General features: G+C 40.7%; 1 protein-coding gene across 1 annotated transcript in view; it reads left to right on the top strand.

Moving 5' to 3' along the window:
* Positions 1 to 24567, top strand: part of LOC139466930 (MAM and LDL-receptor class A domain-containing protein 1-like) — an 81780-nt gene that overhangs the window by 8969 nt on the left and 48244 nt on the right. The window contains exons 14-49 of the mRNA XM_071248653.1: positions 378 to 455; positions 688 to 834; positions 1094 to 1254; positions 1601 to 1796; positions 2047 to 2193; positions 2593 to 2849; positions 3411 to 3501; positions 4150 to 4290; positions 4528 to 4778; positions 5589 to 5673; positions 5915 to 5995; positions 6648 to 6791; positions 7377 to 7636; positions 8426 to 8519; positions 8694 to 8840; positions 9369 to 9716; positions 10163 to 10303; positions 11335 to 11591; positions 12168 to 12252; positions 12501 to 12584; positions 12930 to 13073; positions 13469 to 13740; positions 13954 to 14044; positions 14366 to 14790; positions 15111 to 15201; positions 15681 to 15889; positions 17848 to 18063; positions 18400 to 18517; positions 18804 to 18947; positions 19726 to 19985; positions 20431 to 20521; positions 21592 to 21729; positions 22342 to 22598; positions 23095 to 23323; positions 23771 to 23896; positions 24169 to 24429. Coding sequence (XP_071104754.1) covers positions 378 to 455; positions 688 to 834; positions 1094 to 1254; positions 1601 to 1796; positions 2047 to 2193; positions 2593 to 2849; positions 3411 to 3501; positions 4150 to 4290; positions 4528 to 4778; positions 5589 to 5673; positions 5915 to 5995; positions 6648 to 6791; positions 7377 to 7636; positions 8426 to 8519; positions 8694 to 8840; positions 9369 to 9716; positions 10163 to 10303; positions 11335 to 11591; positions 12168 to 12252; positions 12501 to 12584; positions 12930 to 13073; positions 13469 to 13740; positions 13954 to 14044; positions 14366 to 14790; positions 15111 to 15201; positions 15681 to 15889; positions 17848 to 18063; positions 18400 to 18517; positions 18804 to 18947; positions 19726 to 19985; positions 20431 to 20521; positions 21592 to 21729; positions 22342 to 22598; positions 23095 to 23323; positions 23771 to 23896; positions 24169 to 24429 — 6267 coding nt within the window. The remainder of the gene's footprint in view (positions 1 to 377; positions 456 to 687; positions 835 to 1093; positions 1255 to 1600; positions 1797 to 2046; positions 2194 to 2592; positions 2850 to 3410; positions 3502 to 4149; positions 4291 to 4527; positions 4779 to 5588; positions 5674 to 5914; positions 5996 to 6647; positions 6792 to 7376; positions 7637 to 8425; positions 8520 to 8693; positions 8841 to 9368; positions 9717 to 10162; positions 10304 to 11334; positions 11592 to 12167; positions 12253 to 12500; positions 12585 to 12929; positions 13074 to 13468; positions 13741 to 13953; positions 14045 to 14365; positions 14791 to 15110; positions 15202 to 15680; positions 15890 to 17847; positions 18064 to 18399; positions 18518 to 18803; positions 18948 to 19725; positions 19986 to 20430; positions 20522 to 21591; positions 21730 to 22341; positions 22599 to 23094; positions 23324 to 23770; positions 23897 to 24168; positions 24430 to 24567) is intronic.

The following is a 24567-nucleotide window of genomic DNA, read 5'->3' as shown; positions in this document are numbered from 1 at the left end:
TTGGGATATGATGACATGCATCAACAAAGTCAGCGAGTCTGACCACCTGATCCGGTTAGTCGCCTCTTACGACAAGCATAGTCACCTCTTACAACAAGCATAGTCACCTCTCACGCCAAGCATAGGTTGCTGAAGACCAATTTTATCCCAGATCTTCACGGGTCCTAATTTTCAATGATCAACTCACATAATTTGCACTACTATTTTGCCTTTTACACCCAACAGAGTTTGTTTCTCTGGCTATTCTCTGGCATTAATGTTATATTTTGTGGATATTAGTCTCCTTGAGCCGAATAAATGCCTCCTGCATTCATGACATGGATGATGGTGATTGGATCAACAACTGTTTGAAGTCATAGATCATTCTTACATTGCAGATATACCTTCATCGGCAGACCCGTCAAAGATTGCGTCGACCACTGTTCACTTGACAAGCCCAACACCCAGCACATTTGGTAAGGAATGATCAGGTGTTTGTCATAACTGGTAATATTTCTTTTATTAATTTTTAACTGACTCCGGAACTCTTTTAACTTGAAATATAATCTAAAGCTGTCACTTCAAAGTAACTTAAGTTGCATTATACCGTAATTTGAATGCTAATGCTCCTCCCACAGATCCAGGAATATTGTTGTAGATGCAGTTGTTGGTGTTCAATCAGAATACAACACCAATTTAACATTGCAGTTTCACAGTCCAAGTATGACTGTGACTTTGAGACTAACCTGTGCTCATGGACCCAAGCCAAAGACGATCAGTTTGACTGGACGAGAACACAGGGTCCAACCGGCAGCAGCAGTACCGGTCCAACCGTCGACCACACCAAAGGGACGAGTGAGTGACGTGATGATAATAAGTGAATGAGAGAATAAGTAGGTAAATTCTACGCCGTCTTCAGTAATATATTACTTGCGGTTGAGTTAAAAAATGGGCTTCACAAATCGTACTCAGACCCGGCGTTTCAACATGGTGATTGAATGCTTTGTTCTTTAGGCTACTTCTTTTCAACAGATAACTCATGCAAAGATATCAGAAGAAGAAGGATGATGATGATGATGGTGATGGATGATGAATAAATAATATTTAATTATAGGAAATGGCTGGTACATGTACATTGAAACATCAGCGCCTCGTATCGAGAATGACACAGCACGGCTCGTCTCTGCCCAGTTGTCAACCAATCAGGCCTACTGTCTCCAGTTCTGGCACCACATGTACGGGCCGAATATCAACAGACTTACTGTCTACCTACGGGTGGGTACTTCAATCTGTCATCCTAAAGTACTCTCATTGCAAGTTACTTTTGAAATGAATATTCTTCCCTAATCTGTGAGATTAAGAGTAAGAAGGCTCCTAAATAAAGGCAATTATTTTCAATGATATTACTTCTTTGTTAATATTGTAGCACCAACTTATGTTATGTTTATTATTATTATTCTGTCTGTAGATGTTTCTCATGGGCGGTTGAGATATGCTTTTGTTTGGGTGATACTTTTTTACCATAAGTAAATGTTTGGAAGAAAGTAACCACTTTGGTGACCAGCATGCAAAGGGCATCAGTGATCTTCTTTTTGAGCATGTTTACTGTATTTCATCTCAGCATGGATCAACCCTTGGTAATCCGATATGGTCCAAAATGAAGTCCCAAGGCAACAAATGGATCTTTGGACAAATACAGATTGCAAAACAAACATCATCAGTCAACATCGTGTTGGAGGGAGTCCGAGGCCCCAGCTATGCCGGTGACATTGGCCTAGATGACATCAAGGTCATCGCGGGCACGTGTCCCTCTAAAGGTTAGACTATGATTTAGACACTGTTGCTGCTGTTGACAATGCTCGAGATGGAGAGATGTCCAATCTGTTTAATGATCCAGGCTCATATGGCACCTGACCATCACAAGCTTAAGTAAGCATGACAAGAATCATGCAGTAAATCATTGCAGGTAGTTTTCAATATACAAGTGTCATGTCCATGTGACGAATTCCTAGCTTCCTGTCTTTGCCAATTCCCACGTCACCTACGATTCTTGTGCCCAACTTTCAGACGGACTCAGCTGCACATTTGAGCCTGCAGACCTCTGTGGATGGACACAGGACAAAACGGACACCTTTGATTGGTCACAGCAAGGTGGAAGGACAGGATCATTTGGCACAGGTCCAAGCAGTGATCACACACTCGGAACGAATACTGGTAAAACATAAAAAAATACAGATCTACTTTTTGTTTCTTTGTTGTTTAACCCTGCACTTTGAAATCTTCCAGTTACATGACGGCGGTATGTATATATTTTGATATCTACTGACATGTTTACAATGACAGCATTCATGACTCTCCAAGGGAATATTGATGATCAAATGTAATAAATCTATTTTTGGAAAATCTCCAGTATGCAAAAAAGGTATTTTTCCTTAACTTGGAATATGGAATTTTGCTTGTCAGAACGACTTCACTGGCATGATACAGTTTGAATTATTGATGTTACACTGTGAAAAAATAAAAGAACTGATAAGACGCAAATTTTATGAGCTGTGGAGTACATAACAAAAGTCTATAAATCAATACAGGAATTTGTTGCGTTTTCTTTTCTAGGCAAATACATGTACATTGAGACGAGTGCTCCACAGAAACAAGGCGACTATGCACGCCTTATTAGCCCGACGGTCAACACACTGGCACCCCAGTGCATGTCATTCTACTACAACATGTATGGTAAGAACATAGGCATGCTTCAAATCTACATCAAGACTACAGGCAACCTGACGTCCCCAATCTGGTACAAGACACTGAACCAGGGCAACTCGTGGATCCCGGGACAAGTCACAATAAGTGGTCAACAACCCTACCAGGTGAGCAATCTGAGCTAATCGCTGTTTCAATGTGTAGTGAAACCATTTTAATCCGGACCCCGTTGATACCGGCGTCAGTAAAATTGTCCCGAATAACACATGTTGGTTTAACGAATGATGGCATTGAGTATAGTACATATATGTAGAAGTTACCCACAGAAAGTGGTGGTTTCACCAATAATGGGTGCCAGACTAATGAGGTTACACCGAAACATATACAACAGAGATTGCCTGTTATTAAGGGGTAAGTCTGTATTGAGTATAGTAGTGACAATCCGTATGAGGCGATTACGAAAAATGGAATCCAAATTTTTCCTCTGAATAATAACGTATGACAAGAATTTTGAAATACGACAGAAAAAACGAGAGGATGGTGAAGCCAATCAATTGTAAGATAAGTAAGATTCAATTCCAGTTTCAACTGTTTCTTTCCTTTGTCATCGTATTTAAACATAAAAATATTGACTTGTTGGTCCTTTCATATCTATACATATATTTGTGCAAAATGTAATGTGTCTTACATGGGTCACCTTTGCAGTTTTTTTTATCATAATTTTGCAGGTTGTGTTTCAAGGCGTCGTCGGAAATGGCTATGAAGGAGACATTGCAATCGACGACGTCAGTGTAGCAGTGGGCGCTTGCCAGATGCCAGGTAAGGGTATTGTAAAGTTGGCATGACAATGCTCACAAAATAGGTGTTGGACCAACTGTCTGTTACTTGGATCACAAAACTCTTCAGGAAATGGACATTTATACCACAGTTAGCACATTGTTTATTAACGTGGATATGCAGACAATGTTTCTTCAAATCCTTGATACACACACCAAAAGTTGAATACTCTATGAAAATATAAAAACTCATGTTGACATACTTTCGAGGACCATTGGTTCACCCATTCCATGGACAGAGAGATACCTTTTGCGTGAAAGATAGAATGTCTTGAAATTCATTATATGAATAGTGTTGTCTTTCATCGGTCAAATATCAATAGTAATCATCGCCATAAACAATCGTTCACACGACATGATTTTAATGCCGGGATAATGCTGACAAATTCATGCCATGAGTTGTATTGAATGAGGCACGAAAAAAGCCCGATTCAGTGATTATGATTCTTGGTTTGTCTTCAGGCTACTCCAAAGTGGCAAACGTCTGAGAACAGATTTACAACTTTTATCCTTTGATGTCCACACTTTTGACCATCTGCTGTTGAAACTCGAAAACACAATATTTATATAGGGTTCTGAGATCGTGTCTATTTGGTTGTTTGGAGAATCCAGCTTTTTCTCATGTCAAAAGGGAACTGTGACTTTGAACGTGGGCTCTGTACCTGGAGAAATCTTCATGGTGTGGACAAATTTGACTGGATCATCGGTATTGGGTCAACATCAAGTCAATACACTGGACCAAGCTTTGACCACACCGTAGGAACATCTGCAGGTACATATTCATGTCATTGTTTTCTCTATATGCATGGGTTAACGTATGTCATCATCACGGCTATTTCACATACAGGCACGTGTAAGGGATACCAGGAGATTGGTGCTGTAATCCTTCACTTCTCATGAGGACCTCTTCCCTGTTCTTTATCCTCCCCCACCACACCTGTCTTCTTCAATGTCTAGCCTACATTTCTCGCCTCACCCACTCACTATAAATCTTCGGTCAATGTTACAGGGCATTATGCCTTCATCGAGTCGTCAGGCCAGACTGCGGGCGACACTGCAATGCTGATGGGCCGCCTGTTCAAGCCAACGAATGGGATGTGTATGAGTTTTTGGTTCCACATGTACGGTGCTGACACTGGCACACTGAACGTCAACCTCAAGGGCCCCAACACCACCACAACTATCTGGACACTGTCAGGTGACAGAGGCGATGTCTGGACACAGGGTCGGGTCAAGATCTTTAACAAGAACCCCTTTAATGTAAGTCGCGCGATTATAGCTGAAGAAACAGTAAACCAGACTTCACCAATGTGGCTTGATTAAAGCATCACCATCGTGTACCATTGTACTTCAGTTGTACCAGTATGTTCCTATTGTTTATGTCGTCCTTTCTCCACGGCACATCATTTTGGTATTATTGTGCATGTACACATGTCTTCAATATTGACTGTATAATTTCGTGTGAGATATCAAGGACGGAACTCTTTGTCAGCATTAGATTTCTGTCTGATCCGGATTGCTGTCTAAACCAAACATACACCCAAATCCCATGCAAGTCTTGAGAAGACAGATTCCACTGTATTTAATATTTATTCACAGTTGCAAAATGCTTTAAAACGGTTGGATCAACACAGACAAAATTACTAGCCAGCCTTATTGAGTCTGGTTATACAACAGCTGCTTTCTTACCAGGAAACGCAAAGCTGGACTGGTCTGACAACCAATGGATTATTCCATAGAATATTTGCAGTTGCTTCTCGTAACATTGCTCCAAAACGAGACAAAAAATATTTTGTGACTTATAAAACTGAGAATGTAACACGGCCTTGACATTGTTACATCTCCTTACAATCAGTCGTAATTCCTATCCAGAAACTCTAATCAATGTCAAAGGTGGATTAGTAGGTATTCCATTTAAGGCATCAGATATAGTCGAACTTGTATTTGGTAATCGAAATTCTGTTTTGTACTTCAAACACAAGAATATTGCAAATGTATCTGTTTACCCCATGTAAAACTTAAAACAACCTCATATATAACTTAGCTGTACTGTATTTTTCTAAACACCAGATGATATTCCAAGCAATAAGAGGAAAAGGATTCAAGAGCGATATCGCCATTGATGATGTCGTATTCACAGATGCCTCTTGTCAAAGTAAGTGTCTCTTGATCAGTAATGATAATTCACCCATAAGAGGGTCCAAATTCGTTTCTTTTATTAGTTACATCCTTGTGATCAGTTAATCAATATTACTTATAGGGAACCGAGGTTCTGATCAATTTTCAGCCTTAAAGTAAAATCCATGAAACAGTCTGTATTTACTTCGAATATTGAAAATGTAGGATTTAGAGTATTGATCTCTAATAGTCGAATACAAACAACTAATATTTTTCAGTCCTCCCATTCGAAGCCAACCCTGCCGGTCCTACACTGTCTCCGATACCAACGTCGTCATCAGCACCGTCCACTACGCCGGGTGAGCAAAGTTAACGTGTCGTTTCCTTCATAACATTGTGTAGGATATTGTTTGATTATGTTGTCTGCCTGCTTCAAGTTCACTAGTCCACTGAAATGGTTGTATCTCAGCAATATGCCATGGACGCGTGGTTGTTACTTTGACATTCACGGAAAACATTTTTCGATTTCGAAAAGGACACAGTTATGACTTTAGACGTCTGTAAAACTTACACTTGGCTATATTTTCGGTAAAGGTAACATCTGTTTTGTATTAGATCTCTGTTTATCAAAGAACGCAAAGCTGGACGTCCTAATAATTTGTGTGTTCGCCATTCATATTCGAGATCAATGTTTGACGCCCAGCATGTTTGTAATTCGAAAATTCTAGTCTTAATATTTCCATTTGGGCACAGTGACTCGTCCTGATAAAGGCTCTATGGATAACATTATTATGTTTCAAATACGACTTTGTGTGTTTTGTTTTATTAATGACTTTGAGGATATAGGATAACAACACTGGCTTCCAAACTACGATGTAGGTTGCAACGACAAAATGTGAAAAGAAACGGGTGAACATAATAGGACAACTGTAATTGTATTGTGTCACATTATCATTAATGTATCATAAACCAACACAAAAAGTTATTTGATGATGCCATACTGCCTTACAGTTCCATCCCCTTATGACTGTAACTTTGAGACGGGCTACTGCAAGTGGACACAGGCCAAGGATGACCAGTTTAACTGGACCCGAGCTCGTGGCCCTACCGTCACTCAGGGGACTGGGCCCTCTAGTGACCACACTACAGGAAATGGTACCGTGATTTTCTGGGAGTTGTTTCACAATAAATAATGATATTCTTTCTCAATTATTATATATATATCATAAAATGGAATATGTATTTATTTCTGTCCTTGTGTAACTAACTAGTCAAATAACAAACTAACAAGTCCCATGGCCTTGTGTAGACACAGTGGCGGAGAGATTGAGCACAAATTCTGCAGGACACATTGGGAAAGCGGCCTTTTTGTCCAAACGTTTGTTAGATGTTTGTCCAAATGTTTGTTAGATGTGCAAGAATGTACAAAATTACCATCACAGCGTTATTTCTACTTACCCTGTTATCAGTATAATACAAATCTAAAAAATTGCAATGGATGTATTATAATTAGATCTAACTAAATGGTATATATGTAATTACATTTTGAGAATTTGGACCTTTTGGACCCATTTACCTTGGACCGTACTTCCTCTCATCAGAAGAAGATAAATCCCTCAATGTAATAGCACTTCAGATCTGGTGTACAAACCTGCATGTTTTGTTGCATGGAAAAACAAAACAATAACATATTTATACATACAGACAGTGCCTTGTTGATAAGTATGTTTGTTATTCTAGGAAACGGATATTACATCTTCATCGAGACTTCATATCCGCGAAAGCCAAACGACACTGCCCGTCTGTTGTCCCCAAGTCTGTCCAGCACATCTGGCTCATGTCTGCGCCTGTGGTACCACATGTACGGCCCTCACATCAACAGACTCAGCGTCTACACCGTCGTCGCCGGCAAAAGAACGCAGATATGGACAAGAGCAGGAACTCAGGGCAACAGTTGGAAGCAGGCTGTCATTGACATTACAAGTCCACAGACATTCCAGGTACGATGATGATGATGATGATGATGATGATGGTGATGATGATTGTGGTGGTGGTGGTGGTGTTGGGTCAGGCAAACCAATTGTTGGTAGTGTTCGGACTATGTACAAATTCAGGGTACAATGAAATACATCCAGGTCAGACATTTCAACCACCAGATCCTCATTGTAGTTCTTATGCTCTTACGATCAACATGTTGTGCTAGTGCTTCCTTTCTGACACGATGTCCCGCTGGATAATCAAGACAATGATTGTTGTTATCTTTTGGAGGTAACAAAAACGATGACAGTGACGACTACAAAAAAGTCATGATTCTGGTGTGACGACAAGGATGACGTTTGTAACTGTAGAAAACACTTTTATTTCGAACCATGCAATCCGATAGCACTTATTGCTGCTTCACGAAGCATATCCTTAATGTCCCTGTGTGATTGTGTTGGGTTTAACGCCGCTTTTAACAGTATTACAGTTATATCGCGGCGTGTCAGCTTAATGTGGGAGGAAAGCCCAAAGTGATGCAGGTCTCAGACGTTTACCACCTCAGTGAAACCCACGAGCATAGATATGGTGCTGACAAACCTAGAAACATAATCGGGGCGAACCGGGATTCGAACCCACAATCATAGGTTTCTGGCGTGCCCAAGGGACGCAACTCTGCACAGCGAATCGCGGCGCCTTAGACGACTGGGCCATCTGTGCCCCCTGATGTCCCTGTGACCAGTACCACTTCGCCCTGCACTAGGATGCATCACACCCACCTGCCACAGCCTCATTTTCACACTTTATTACAGATTGCCGTTGAAGGGATGCGTGGTCTAAGTTTCCAAGGCGACATCGCTGTTGACGACATTAACTTCTCCAACCACCCATGTCCTTCATCAACAAGTAAGATTAGTGTTCATGATAATAACTTGTTTGTGTACCAAAACCCCTTCAGAGGCCAAATTACGTGTTTCCTGTGCAGACGAACATATAGTAAGGTGTTGCTTGTCCAACTATCAATGGAGACACAAATATTTTGAAAACATAACTATCTTTTACGTTTCAATAATATTTCAGTTGCCGACTGTGACTTCGAGGACATCCACCTGTGCGGCTTTCATCAGACCAGGACAGGCGACAAGTTTGATTGGACTTGGACAACACAGAGGACCTCTAGCGTCAACACTGGACCCAACGCTGATCACACATATGGAACCAACAGAGGTGACTATGAAGCATTTTATGTAAACTGTTACTTCCCCAAATATGGATGACCCATTCTTTTCACTCGTCCCAGTTCACTCTTCGGAGCTCTTTAGTTGTGCCAGAATCCAATATTCATGGGTACGAATCCCAGATTCGCCGTGATCTTGATTCATGATTTGTCTTCATGCTTTGTGGCCACGTGGCAAACGTCTGAAACCAGATTTACAATTCTAATCCTTTGCTGTCAACACTGTTGAGCATCTGCTGTTGAAACACGAAAGCACAATATTTATATAGGGTTCTTAGATCGTGTCTATTTTGTTGTTAGATTGGAGATTTCAGCTTTTTTCAGGTTTCTGATAGTATTTGTTTGCGTACATTTAATCAGTTTTCTAATCACCATAATCTTTTCTTGATCAAGATATTTTAAGACGATTATGTTTTTCTCTTTTTCTTTTTCTGTTCATATTGTGTTTGTTTAATTTCACATTTTAGGAATAATGTGTTTGTCAGATTTCTAATTATTATCATATCATGCTTCCACAGGTCATTATCTGTACACTGAGGCCAGCGTTCCTCGTCGGAGGGGTGACAACGCCTTACTAATAAGTCCAATCTACCCGCCGAGCACCGGGGAGTGTCTTCAGTTCTATTATCACATGTACGGTTCAACAATGGGCTCAATGAATGTGTACAGACAGCCGGCTTCTGGTCCAAGAGTAAAGATCTGGAGCAAATCTGGTAACCAAGGCAACACGTGGCAGATCTCCCAAGTATCCCTGACAAGCACCACCAATTTTACGATTATATTTGAAGGCATCATTGGCAGTAGCTACTACAGCGACATGGCCATCGACGACGTCAGTATCAAAAACGGTCGCTGCGCCCTACCAGGTGTGTGGACGATGAATGGCAGTATCGTTGTGTTACAATATTAATATAAAAAGGGTTAAGTGACAAATTCTTTATTTATTGTAAAACTAACACCAAACGAGTCGTGGTGAATGTGGGAAATTAGGAAAGCTGCTGGAACGATTTGTGATTTATTCCATTTACAAATGGGTAGAGAACTGTGGGTGGGGAAAAACGGGAGATGGTGTGTGAGAATAACACAGGATCGTTTGATGGCATTTATAGCTAGATATGACCATTGCTTTGGCAACAATGTTGCTTTAATTGAAGACACATCGATGTGGCATAAGTGGCGTGGGTCCTCATCACGCTTGTTCGAATTACTCACGCAAATTAAAATCAGATGAGTTTGAGTGAAATGTGAAGCATTTGTGGTATGTTGATAATCAAAAGGGGCGATGCTAGTGTTTTATGATATTCCATTACAGGAAACTGCGACTTTGACAACGGCTTGTGTACATGGATAAACGTAAATTCTGGAGACAAATTTGACTGGCTGCTTTTGAAAGGTCACACAACAAGTTCATATACGGGACCAAGCTTTGATCACACAACGCAAAGTGCCAATGGTAACATAATTGAAAATATTCACAATACCATATCTTTTTTCATATTTATTCACACATGCTATAAAAGGCAACAGTGTCACGTTGCAATAATAATAGTAATGATAACAATAATATAGAATTGTTTTGTGCAATTTTGCACATATTAATTGTCTGATGATCCTCTTGTGAAGCATGTCAAGACTCATGATGAATGTTGATGGTTCTATACTGCTGGACGGTACAGTAATGAGTGTCTTCCAAGCAAAGTGCCCAGACTCATCAAGTTTATGTGCAGTGTGTTGAGAAGATCAGCAATCCTGCAGATTCCTTCGCTTAGATGAAGTCGTCTGGCCTGAAAAGTGAAACTGGCATGATGGTGTAGCTCGATCATTTTATTACCGTCTTCGCCATGCTTGTGGTTTTGTCACAGAGCTCCCACCCATGGTACGACCCGGAATATGTAGAGGGCGTCATGGAAAATGATAGATACAAAATTTCTTTGGAGTAGGCCCATTTACAGCCTTAGACGTATCCAGGCCAACAAACCTGATCTTGTCCTTTTTGATAAATCCAATGAAATCGTTTATATCATTGAGTTTTCTGTCCCCTTTGACACTAATGTGATTGACAAAATTGAAGAAAATCATGGCAAATATGCGGACCTTGCTTTCGAAATGTCACACTTGCATCCCAAGTACCAAGTTGTCCGACTCCCCGTTGTTCTCGGGGCATTAGGTTTGGTACCTCCAAAACTGTTGACTGACATTGGGAGAGTACGCGGGTTTGCTACCAGGGATACAGCCCTTCTGACAATCTGGGTAATGCAGAAGGCTCCAGTGTTGGGGAGTCAAGGTGGGTTTGAGTAGGCAGCACTGTCTGAGCTACGTGTAGAGAGAAGTCCCATTCGCTGTCTGAGCTGCATGTAGAGGGGCAAGGGCCCTGAGCTGATGATGAGCCTAAGTTTGACAAAAGACACTCATTACAGCTGGACTGGAAATGGAATCCAGTCGTAGAGAATAGTCGCTCTTTAAGATTGTTCTTGGTGTTTGTAGGTCAGTACGCCTATATCGAATCCTCCAGCCCCCGTCGTCCAGGTGATAATGCGCTCCTTGAGAGTCAGGTCTTCCCTTCCACTGCTCTCCGGTGCTTCAAGTTCTGGTACCACATGCTAGGCAGTGGAATTGGGACCCTCAATGTGTACAAAGTGTCAGGGAACAACAAGGTCTTGATGTGGTCACTCAGCGGAAACCAAAAAGATTTCTGGCACTTCGGGCAGTTTGGAATCAAAAGCCCAACTGGCACATACAAGGTACGAATAAAACTATCTGTAAACGTGAGTGAATGAATTGGATTTCGTCCGCTTTGAGCAACATTTGGGTCACATCACGGACTTCAACAGAGAGGAAAGACGTTTAATCTTTTGAATCACATACAGATTAGTTACTGACGTTGTAAACGTGTAAACTTTGGAAGCACATGGGAAAACTTTACCGACGTCATCAACGCTTAATCTTAGGAAACACTAACGAGTAAGTTACGCATTTCGTAGATGTTTAATCTTTGGAAACACATGCAAACAAGATATGCATGTCGTAGAGTTTAACCTATGAAAACACATGTGAACAAGTTACACTTTAATATTCGGAAATAAACATACAAACAAGTTTTGCACATTGTCGACATTTTATCTTTGGAAACACATACAAATAATTTACGCAAATCGTAGACGTTTAATCTTCGGAAAAACAAATGAACAAGTTACCCACGTCCCAGACGTTTAACATATTCTGCTCTGGTTTACTGTTACTATGAGATATGAATATCTTGTGAAGGCTTGATTTTCTTTATCACCAAAGGTCACATGTTACCCTTTATTGAATTTTAGATTCAACTCGAGGGCATTGTTGGGAGCAGCTACACAGGCGACATTGCTGTCGACGACGTCAGCTTCACTAACGACAACTGTGCCAGTAAGCATGCTGTGTCACCTTGAGAACTTTGGAAATGATGCTTATCCTATATATACCGATGACGCTTTGCCGTATTCATTGCATTGATGTTAAAATCAATATGATGTTGATTATTGATTATTATCATGTAAATGATCATGGTGAGATTACGAAAAGAAAGTACCGGAGTTTATATGGTGAGTAATAAATATAATATTGTAATATTTGTTGACCTGCCCATGATGATAATGTTAACTTCGCTGTTGCAGTTCAACCAACTACAGCCAACCCCAGCTTGCAGTCGACAACGTCCACGGTGCCACCTAGTCCAACATCACCTTTCTCAACACCCAGTAAGTTAAAGTCTAAGTCTAAGCAGCTAGCTGTGTTCTATATTCCGAGTTGCGTCCCTTAGCTAACATGTTCCGTTGTTTCCAGGGTTAGGATCACTTAATAAACACGTACTCAGGCATAGTCTCTCACAAACGGCAACAACTCTACAATTTGAGATTTACATGAGATTTGTAATCGGCTCTAAACCAAACGGAATCACCATTTGTCGAAAACATGTTGAATGGTACAGGAGAGTGTCAGAAAGCATATCAAAGGCACACAGTCTGTCATTAATCCCATTTATTGCAAGTTAAATGCAACAGAATAGGTGAAACTGAGATACCTTGTATTACGTTTTGTTGCAGCACCCACTCAATACGACTGCAACTTTGAATCCGGTACATGTATGTGGACTCAGTCCATGACTGACGACTTCAACTGGACCAGGTCCCAAGGTCCCACAGGGTCACTGGAAACTGGACCTACTAACGATCACACCAAAGGCACTGGTAGGTTCCTGTCCTTTCCACTTGGACTTGTTTGGAGTCTTGTGCGATCATCAACAAACATGGAGTGTTTACAGCTTATGTGGAGATTCCCAGGGAGAGCAAGCCGTTTAATGAATCTCAATTCGTTAAGTGTTTTCTGTCTCAGAATTCAATCCATGTACATTCAAGTCCCAAATTCTGGCTCATTATGATCCTTGGTTTGTCAGCACCAGAACGATTTACATTGTTTCTTAACAACGTTTCACCAAACTCGCTCTATCACTCTTATATGCTGTTACCACACATGTAGAAAATACAATAACGCATCATGTCTGCCATACCAGTAGAGGCAAATAACATTCCTGAACCTTCCAAACTTACAAAGAAAAAAAAACGGAGAATATTTTCTTATTCAGGACAAGGATGGTACATGTTCATCGAAACATCAAGTCCAAGGAAGCCAAACGACACTGCCCTTCTTGTCAGTCCGGTGATCCAGGCCGGGCCTACCAGATGCATCAGTTTCTGGTTCAGTATGTATGGCCCGGATGTTAATACGCTCAATGTTTATATGAAACCATCCACGGGAGGTTCAGGGAAGGGAACGCTCATCTGGACTCGGTACGGAACTCAGGGCAATCAGTGGAACCATGCTGATGTCACCGTCATACCCAGTGGAAACTACCAGGTAATCCTCTGTGTATTTTGATGAGAAGCAATGTCTTGCGATAAACACAAGCGCCTTACAAGTGATGAAAGAGTTCGTCCAGGACGGTAACAAGTTACCTACCTACCTACCTACCCACCTACCTACTTTGTGTTCCCACTTGGAGTAAATAGTAGATACCCCATATGGATCCCCTGTTTTGGTTTGTAAGTACAGCTCAATGTGTTTTTGTAGATACTGTTTGAGGGTGTCAGAGGACTAAGTTTCAAGGGTGACATTGCCATCGATGACATCAGAGCTGCTATGGGACCATGCCAATCAATAGGTAACTATGATAGCGTGATGATCATTGATTCAGTTGGGTAAACTGAAGTTAATTAAAACCACGTTCTAAAGTAGGTGACGCAAGTTGCACATCTGAAACTCAGGTAAATATAAACTACAAAATCAACACTGAAAGTACACTTTCACTTAAATTTGTTTATACGTTTCTTGGTTTGATGTTCTTACATTTGATCAATAGCTTATCAAGTCAATCGGGTTTTCTAAGCTGTTGACATTGATGTATACGATTCATCCGGAATCCATAACCATAACATGATCGAGGAGCTATCAAGCCTACTGACCAATACTTATGATCCGACAGCCTCAAGCCACTCGTGCAACTTCGAATCAGCATCTGTGTGTGGCTACACTCAGGACAGGACAGACGTGTTTGACTGGACATGGCAACATGGGTCTACCTCCAGCTCCAGGACAGGTCCCACGACAGACCACACGACTGGCACACGTTATGGACACTACGTCTACATCGAAACCTCTGCACCGCGACGTCCCAACGACACAGCACGTCTGATCAGCCCCACCTTCACATCTACCAACGGTCAGCCACGCTGCGTGCAGTTCTTCTACCATATGTACGGAAGCAATATCGGCACCTTTAATGTGTATAGTATTCCGGAAAATAACCCAACCAACAACTTAACTAATCCATCATGGACTAGGTCGTATAATCAAGGCAACAGATGGTTGAAGGCATTGGTTTCTGTCTACACGCCTGGAAATTTCAAGGTGAGTGAGAATTATTTTATGCCTCTTCAACACATATTCAGCTGTGTCAGATGACGACACCAGGGTGGATTCCATGGTGTTTAGAGGGGGAAATTTAAACGTTAGCTTTCCAATTGGTTTCTGAAGTGGACCAGACTTATGGAATGACTGATGTGTGATCTGTCTGTTTGTCTTTCCCTGATCGGTGCTCATGAAGTTTACGACTGGTTCATCTTGTCCAGACTCCATTACTTGGTATAATATAGGTAGATAAATAGATGTAATGCAAACAGAGAGCTATTTACCTTACTCTGTGTGATTTATTATTCTTCCTATCCTAGGTCGTCTTTGAAGGCATAGTTGGTACAAGCTTCCTGGGTGACATTGCCCTGGACGATGTTTTGGTCGGTCAGGGAGCATGCCCTAAATCAGGTAGGTTAAACCTCAGCTATTACTTGTGTCCAAAATTAAGTATTCATTCTTCATATTTTAAGTAGGAAGTAACATTTCTGAAAATTCTTCTATTTCCTTCAAGAAAATCATCCATTTTTTCTCAATATATATCAACAACATACACGTGTGGCACGAAAGTTGTATATAACAAAGAACTGTTGTGATAGGGGGAAGTAAAGAGGCGGACATATGAAGCGTTGAGTCTCTATCATGATCCGCTGTTCTCGACTGAGTCAAGATTTGCCATGATGGTGATCCTTGGTCGGTTATATTAGCACAATCACAGCACTCTTAGAATTAAGGAAACAGTGAACATCTATATCATCCCTTTTTCGACATAAAGGTGAAACATGGTGATATAACTGAAATATTTTTTTAACAGCATTAGGCCAACTCAGTCACTCACTCACCCATCAAATAATCATATAGATAACCAAACTTACTTTCCAAAATCACAGGATTCTGCGACTTCGAGCAAGACATGTGCACTTGGTCCAACACTCGTTATAACGACAATTTTGATTGGATGCGGTCAAAGGGTAGGACTACTAGCAGTATGACTGGTCCCAGTGTTGACCACACTCTTAGCAATGGCGCTGGTTACTACATGTTCATGGAGGCCAGTTCACCTCGACTTCCTGGAGACCGGGCGCGTCTTATGAGCCAGGTGAGCCATAGAAGCACCCACAATATATGATCTATTAACTTACCTGAATCAACTTCCAATTGAACAACACTGCTGATTGTGTATAAAACAATGGTTTGGTGAAAGCTCTTCCAGATGAAATGTAAGTAAATTAAGTACTATTTCTTAGGGACCGATGATTCGATATTCGGGGGTGGAGAGGCTGGCATGTTTGTTTGAGACAGATTATTCGTTTCGTCATCACTTTAACTGAACTAAACTTTATTACCCTCTGGCCGGTGTCAGCGCCATTAGAGGTACAGCATTGATACATCAACATAAACTTCCCTATATACAAATATACAAAATATACAACCGATTTACTGAGCAGTGGCTACAGTAAATAAGAATACAGGACAAGGTTCAGTTACGAGACATATTGATAGAGTTAAATAGCAGCATTATAATTTTACAAAGAAAATGGATAGTTTTCTTAGTGTTCCTATTCTTTTACTATTTTAAAGCGAACTCATTTTGTACACATTTATGGCAATGTAAAAATATTTCCCAATCAGCTGTTTTCTCTCAATTGGAAATAGTGGATAGTTAAAGCGATAGTGGAACTCATCACCTTAATCAAATGATTTAGACAATGGACGTTTTCTTTCAGTTAAAGGTATCTTTCTTCCCTCCATCTTCCAGTTTCAACTGCGAGCTCGAGATTGTGATTGGAGGTTCTAAATTTTAACAAGTCTCGCCAAGACAATTTTGATTATTTTCCGGATAAGAGTTTTGCCCTTAAAGAAACCATTCTGATCTTAACTACATATATTACAGAAGTTTGCAATAAAATATATGTAATTTAGGGTACTGGTCCTAAATGATGTTAAATGTTTTTGAAAAGGTAGCTGGACATGTTCTGTATAATATAAAGTTTCGAGCCGCAAGCTTCACATCCATATGGCAGAATCGGTAAGACCATGCTATCGAAAAGTCGCAATTGGCAACCAACTGACAGACTAAATTTACGTCCTTGGGCCAAAACATAATACATTGATTGGGTTGCTTGCTCTAACAGATTTTGTTTTGTAATGATTAATTTAGAATTCTTCTGCAGGGTGATGCCTAGGTATTTGTAGGACCCAACATTTTCCAAAATATGGTTGTAATCACGATTTTCCCTCCAAAATCCATTACTTTTGTTTTTTGAAACATTTACCTAAAGCCTCCATCTATCACAATACTTATGAATAGATTCTAACATGGTTATCAAGTGCTGTATATTTGTTGTCATGAGGACTGTGTCATCAGCATAAGTAGCTGTAACAACATACAATGTTACTCGGAAAAGAGGTGACTATGCTTGTCATAAAAGGTGACTAACGGGATCGGGTGGTCAGACTCGCTGACTTGGTTGATACATGTCATTCTATGACAATTGCGTGGACCGATGCTCATGATGTCAATCTCTCGATTGTTTACCGACCGCTGTCATATAGCTGGAATATTGCTGAGTGTGGCGTTAAACAACAAATAAACAAAACGAAAACGGAAAGGAGGCAAGCAATTGTTTTAACCCACAATGCATTATTTTTCAGAATATCCAGCATGTCATATGACAGATTGATGTTTTTGTATCACCCCCTACCTCTCTGAATAACCAAGGGTCCTCACCTGTCAGCACGCTCGAAAATAAATCAAATGTTAAATAACATTATTTTCAGCTACATTTTAGTGAAATAAACAACACATCAATTTATATGGCAAGTGGCCAAAAAGGTAATTTAAAGACTATCGCAAAGGAATAGAGAAATAAAGCAAAAGACTGATACTGAGCTATTGAGCTTGTATGCAATTCTACTCACGCGATATTAATGATCCGCTGATGACATTGACACACATTGAACGTCAAGATCAACATTTATATCGTCAATGGCTTTGTTGGTTGGTGAATTCCTTAACTAAATTAGGCCTTGTATAATTAGTGTATCTGGTTGTAGACCTATCCTCCGGTCACTGGCGGCGCTTGTATGCAGTTTTGGTATCACATGTACGGCTCGGACATCGGCACGCTCAGAGTGAAAGTGTTGGTCAACAGCAGTCACGACTCAACAAGCACCGAGGCGACTTTGTGGGAGGTGAGCGGCGACTCTGGCGATCAATGGAACAACGGACAAGTGAACATCTCCAAGATCTACACCAGTAAACCCTATCAGGTATATATCAGCACCTCAATCATCGTCGACAAGGATCCAGAGTTTCAGTGTGTATGTGTGTGTGTGTGTGTGTGTGTGTGTGTGTGTGTGTGTGTGTGTGTGTTTGTGTGTGTGCGGCTGGGGTGTTTCACACATTCAGCTATTCAGTGTGGTGTGAGAGTTGGTGGGTGATACAAAGGTATTATGTTTAGGTAGTATGTTTAAGTTCAACTTTATTAATCCTGATGGCAGAGTTCCAAAACATCTTTCAAAACAACTGGTAATATATATTTTTATGCCCGACCTTAGTATGTCGGACTATGCGCAGTCGACTACATTTTGTAACAATTCATCTAGATAATCATCGAGGGAGTAAGAGGGAAAGGTTACCATGGCGACATTGGCTTGGATGATATCAGCGTTACCAATACCCCATGCCAGACTGTGCCGAGCTATGCACCACCATCAAGCCAAGGTAAATGCATGTTTAGAATTATACGTAGGACTTTTTCTTATATTCTTTCTTATCCTACAAATGATTTTCTTCCTCGTACCAGTTCCGACAATATGTTTGAAGAACAGATGCTATCAACTTTCACTAAAATTCACCTCTGATTCTTGCTTTTAGTTTAAATGCATTATTATACACCATTTCAAAAACTGATTGTGATGATCAAAATCAAAACACAATGTCATGCTTATAAATAAATGTTTCCCTTGCGCTGATTGGAGCCTCTAAGAATACCCATCATGTGTTTCAGTCTCAGGCAGTGCAATGTGCGGCTTTGACTCCAACAACATCTGCAGCTGGACCCAGAGTTTAGTGGACAACTTCAACTGGACACTCAACTCTGGACATACACCATCTTCAGGCACTGGACCTATCGGCGACCATTCTGGAATGGGTCAGACTCTGTTTTCACGATATCAACAATGGTGTAAAACTATTCAAGGATCATGCTATATAAACGTTTTTGAGTGTATTTGTGAGAACATAAGTCGAAGGTACCACAATGACCGTGCAATACTGCCGTAAAGATACCCACTGGTCATGGGTTCAAATCCTATATTTACCGCAACTATTATCATTCGATTGAAGCGCTAATATGGTACTTGTTGATTTTACCAACGTGATTAATGTGAAGTAACCACTTTACGTTGTACCTTACTCGCAGATGATGCTGGACTACAGTGAGAACTAATTCAGAAATATTAATCATAGCTATGGTAAAACTCACACATCTGTGTGTATACTCCTTCTGACAGAATATACATGTTTCAGCAGAAACATCAAAATGGCAACTCACTGCTTGTGCAATCATCATTGCTGGGATAAGGGTTAATACTTTGGGTCAAATATTATTACAAGTGTCAAAGGCCATCGTTCGTATTCCACTTGTGCCACAAGCTGTGTGCAATGATTATATCCTGGATAGAGATAGCATTGATCTTCAGCAATCCATGCTTGTCGTAAGGGTCGACTAAAGGGATTGGGTCGTCAGGCTGATTGACTCTGTTCATGTATGTCATTGTATCCTAAGAGATCGATGCTCGTGATGTCAGTCACTACATTGGCTGGTCCAGACTCAATTATCTGCAGACCGCTGCCATGTCGCTGGAATACTGCACTGTTAAACAAGAAACAAACAAGTAAATAAACTAATTAAATTTTCATACCTTCAGGGTCTTACCTTTACCTGGAGTCATCCTACCCAAGGAAGCCTGGCGACAAGGCTGTGCTGGTGTCCCCAGTGTTGCCCCCAACTGGCACCACCTACTACTGCTTTAATTTCTGGTACCACATGTATGGACCAAACATCGGCGACCTCAATATTCGGGTAAACATCGGTGGACAACAGCTGTTGAAGTGGACCAAGTCCGGTACACAAGGAAACAGATGGCAACAAGGACATTTTAACATTATCAGCAAAACCAATTTCCAGGTATCTTTCGAAGTTTTGTGTATATTTTGGTATATGTTTAACCCTATTTACGCTTGTCGGCATCTGATCTCAAGCTTTCAATATCAATTTGGTTCGTTTTTCGGATTTAGGATATTAATTACCAGTTTGTATTAATGCATCATATAGATGAAATTTCACAGGAATCAAAGGAAGGAAGCAACGACCCATTTTTCGCCTACAATGCTATGTCTTCTGTTGGAAGTTAACATGCTCAGCCAACTGTCTTTTTGATAATGTTTGACCTAGTATCCGTTCGTGGTGATACACCACATTGTTGAAATATTACAGGGATCAAATTAGAATAGCACTGTTACCTTTTCGGGGAAATAATGTCTTCTTGATATGGACAGTGTGCTAACGATCTACACATGTGTAATGTTTTGTTACCGGCAGGTGACAGTTGAATATCTATTCCTTGTTTCAGATCTTTATTGAAGGAACAGTGGCGAATGGAGTCTTCGGTGACATCGCTATTGATGATCTCAGCATGGATGCCAACGCCTGCCCTGGAACAAGTAAGAATTAGCGTGGATCACGATAGTAATTGTTGAAACGTCAAGTAATATGGAGTTGTAGTGCGGTTTGATCATAAACCAAGGCTACACGGATATAATTCTTTTGTACTTTTCATATAGATATTCAATTAAGGATTGACTGTGTATTTTTGCAGTTCATTGAGGTATGAACCTCAATGAAACGAGGTTCATATACAGATTCATACAGTTTGCACATCAGTTTTTCGATTCATACCTCAATGAACCGAAAAAAATACACAGTCAATGCTTATAATTAAATTCGACAATGAAAATATGTTTCATCAACTATAGTTTAACCAAAAACAGTTGTATATATCAAAGCAGACAAAAATAACGAGATTGATAAACATTCCAGGTGTAGGAATACATACTGTGGCGTGTTATGAATCAGGTGATTGTTTAATCCTGGCACATAACTTGACACGCCTACACCAGTCAGTAGCCAATCAACGAAGAGTAGGATCAAAACAATGTTCATAGAACCTGTCAATCAAGGCAAGAGGCGAGAAGATCTGCAAGTCAGACTGTAACATACCGGAAGAAATATGTCCGGGAGAAGGCGGTGGTTTCAAAAGACATGATCAGTTACCACCAGATTCAAACATTTCCCTCCTGAAAACTAGAAAACACATTTGGAAAAATGCTTGTTAGAAATGAAACCCGAAGACATGAAAGTTGTGGAACCGAGGCGAGCGGGGAAAAAACAGGCGACCGAGCATGCACATTTGCCATTTCCTTCCTTCTCGGCCTTCAGTTTCAAAGAATAGTTTGGACAATGAATATATGTCGCTAAATGTCCTGTGCATGACGATACACATGAGTAGAAAGGGATTACCCTTGACTGTAATATTGGGATTCCCAGACATTCTACAGTAATAAAGTAGTGCGCCTCAGCGGGCGTGGCTTATTTTTTTACATTCCTTGGGAAATGAATGCAATAACACGACACTGACCAAGTCAGCTAATCAGAATGCAGGAATTTCAATGAACGTAACGAAAATTTGATTATTTTACTTCGATGGTTTCGTAAATGAAGTTCTTTACTACAGAACTGTGCGACTTTGAGATGGATACCTGCGGCTATACACAAGATAAAACGGACAACTTTGATTGGCTGAGACATTCACAGGGAACGACGAGTTTTGCAACAGGACCGAGCGGAGATCACACGGAAGGAACAGCTGGTGGTAGGAATATGATGTTATTTAGATGTTGAAACGTTAAAAGAGATTCAAACAATGTGAATCGACAAAAATGGAATAAGTAACTTTTATATGTACACGTGTTATCCAAATTTATTTTGGATATCTTCTCCATGTGATACGTCTGAATGCGTGAATAAAGGCAGGATACATGTACCACATCAATATGGTAGGGATTGAAGAGATTTTATATATACGTACATGTTTCTCATAACCATAATGATATAGTGATTGTTACAAAGGTATAAACAAAGACTGGAAAAGTGTTTGTTCTAGTTTGTTTTTTGCATATTTTTTGGCTTATTTTTATATGACACATGATCAAAAATTATATCTCTACTATGAAGGACATATTTTTGTTTCATTTTTTTCACCTAAAACCGTCTATTAACACCAGACGCTTCCTCCATTCTAAAGTCACATTCTGATCCAATGGTAATCTGCACTTTCAACCTTTCAGTTTATCAAAGTGCAAATCTGCAAAGTCGCGAGAACAAAATATCCATAACATTATCCCAAACCATAACGGACCTTGAAAAAGTGTGATTTTAAGCATTACATGTCAAAGTTAAGATGGAAATAAACAATGTATTTCAGGTTACTACATGTATATTGAGGCCTCAGCTCCACGCCTACCACACGACAAGGCAAGAATGATCTCCCCAGCATACCAGCAGACATCCGCAGAGTGCCTGCAGTTCTACTACCATATGCACGGCAACACCATGGGCAGCCTCAACGTCTACGTCTCTGTCAACGGCAACCGGGGCAGTCCCGTGTGGACACGGAGTGGTGAACAGGGAAACAAGTGGATTCTTGGAGAAGTGACCATCAAGGCATCCACTAAATATCAGGTAAACAACATGTTTTATTACTTGGATCACACACTACGATAAATGGGCACCTGTTGACAAAGCAGTTCTCTTTTATTCATAATAATGCCAAGTGCCTTTCTATTTTGAGAGAATTCTTTTCATATGTTTATTACTGTCTGGATTAAAAGTCTATTAGTTACATGTGTATCATGTTCCCTGGCTTAATGTGGGAACAAAACCAAACGTGGCACAGATGGTGTTGGTGTTTACAACTGTGTTTAAATCCAGCTCAGGTACGCCGATGACAGCTCAATGATCATATTTGGAGTAGGTCTTGGATTTAAACCCATAATTATAGAAGCCTGGTACATGTAGGGGGTGCAACTTTGCACGGCGACTTGTAATACGTAGGCCCATGACGATCCATGCCGCCAGATGGTAAGGGTTTAAGATATGAGGATCACCCAGACCAAATACATATTGTTCCAGAAATACTTATATCCGAGTACACATGAATTTTTTGTTTGCTACAAAGGTGGTGTTCGAAGGTGTTCGAGGAAGCGGCTACTACAGCGACATTGGTCTCGACGACATCTACATCGACAATGCGGCATGTCCGACGCCTGGCTCTTGTGACTTTGAAACTGGACTCTGTGCCTTTACAAATATTCAAGGGGATGATTTTGATTGGACCCGTGCTAAGGGTGCTACCCAATCGTATTATACCGGTCCTTCCACTGACCACACCACAAACTCTGTGAATGGTGAGAGTACGACTTTCCACACAACTATTTCATTTATATATCTGATGTTAGAGGAATGTTTTTTCCCTTGGGTCCCCATATCACTTTACATTCCGACAAAACCCTGTGAGGATTCTGGTTAGAACTGCTCTCCAGCAACATATGATGATCGTAAGATGTATCAATCACTAGATTATCTGGCCCAGACTCGATTATTTACAGCCGTCTGTCATGTAGATGGAATATTGCTGACAGCGGCGTTAAACAACATAAAACACACTTGGACTAAGCTTTTCAGTCCCTTTACACAGCTGTGAGTCGGTATTCATACTTTGCCGTATCTATTACGTTACATATATCAGATCCATATCCGATATTCTATGTCTTAGAATTACTTCAGATACTGAAGTACTCTACCGAGGATCACCACCTGGCAAAATATCCTAATATACACATCATTATTTTCAGGCTACTACATGTTCATTGAATCCAGTTCCCCAATGGTGACGGGTGAAAAGGCATGGCTTCTTAGTGAGAAGTTGCCAGCTACAACAGGCTCTTGTCTCACTTTCTACTACAACATGAACGGAGCAGGCATGTACAGTCGTGTTTTCATAATGGAATACTACTGACAGGCCTTCAAACATGTTGAGATGTCAATATTATACACCAGATATGAAATATCAATGTCATTTCCTCAAATAATATAAATATACCAGTAGATACTATCAAGTTAGCATATTTACGGACCACTCACGCATCTGAGCATTTATGTATGTGCCTGCAGATCACTTTACTCACACAAATGACTTAAGTGAACACTTCAAGTCTTACCGTATACTCTTCATGTACCATCTGTTTTCAAGGTATGGGAACTTTATCCGTGTACCAACTGGGCACGTTGTCCAACAAGACCATCTTCAGTGTCACTGGGAACAAAGGCAATGTCTGGCTGCAAGATCGGGTAACTCTCACCTCAAACACTCCCTATCGGTTCATGTTTGAGGGCAAAAAGGGAGTAAACTACACAAGCGACATGGCCATTGACGACGTCAGCCTGCTAGTCGGAAATTGTGCCTCTCAGACGACACCAGGACCCTCGACAGTCCAGCCTGTGTCCACCACAGGTGAGAGGCCAGACTGCTGCTTATAAAGCGAGATCCCGTCAGGCATTGACACTTTGACAGACTAGAAGTGGGGTGGATGGGGACGTATTGGTCAACTGTTTTGGTCTGCACAAAGCATATTTATTTCTAAAAGAAGTG

Source organism: Haliotis cracherodii, unplaced genomic scaffold (assembly GCF_022045235.1).
Source record: "Haliotis cracherodii isolate W230 unplaced genomic scaffold, xgHalCrac1.p SCAF_19, whole genome shotgun sequence".
In the NCBI taxonomy this organism is placed as follows: Eukaryota; Metazoa; Mollusca; class Gastropoda; order Lepetellida; family Haliotidae; genus Haliotis; species Haliotis cracherodii.
This window is presented reverse-complemented; position numbering and strand designations above follow the sequence as displayed.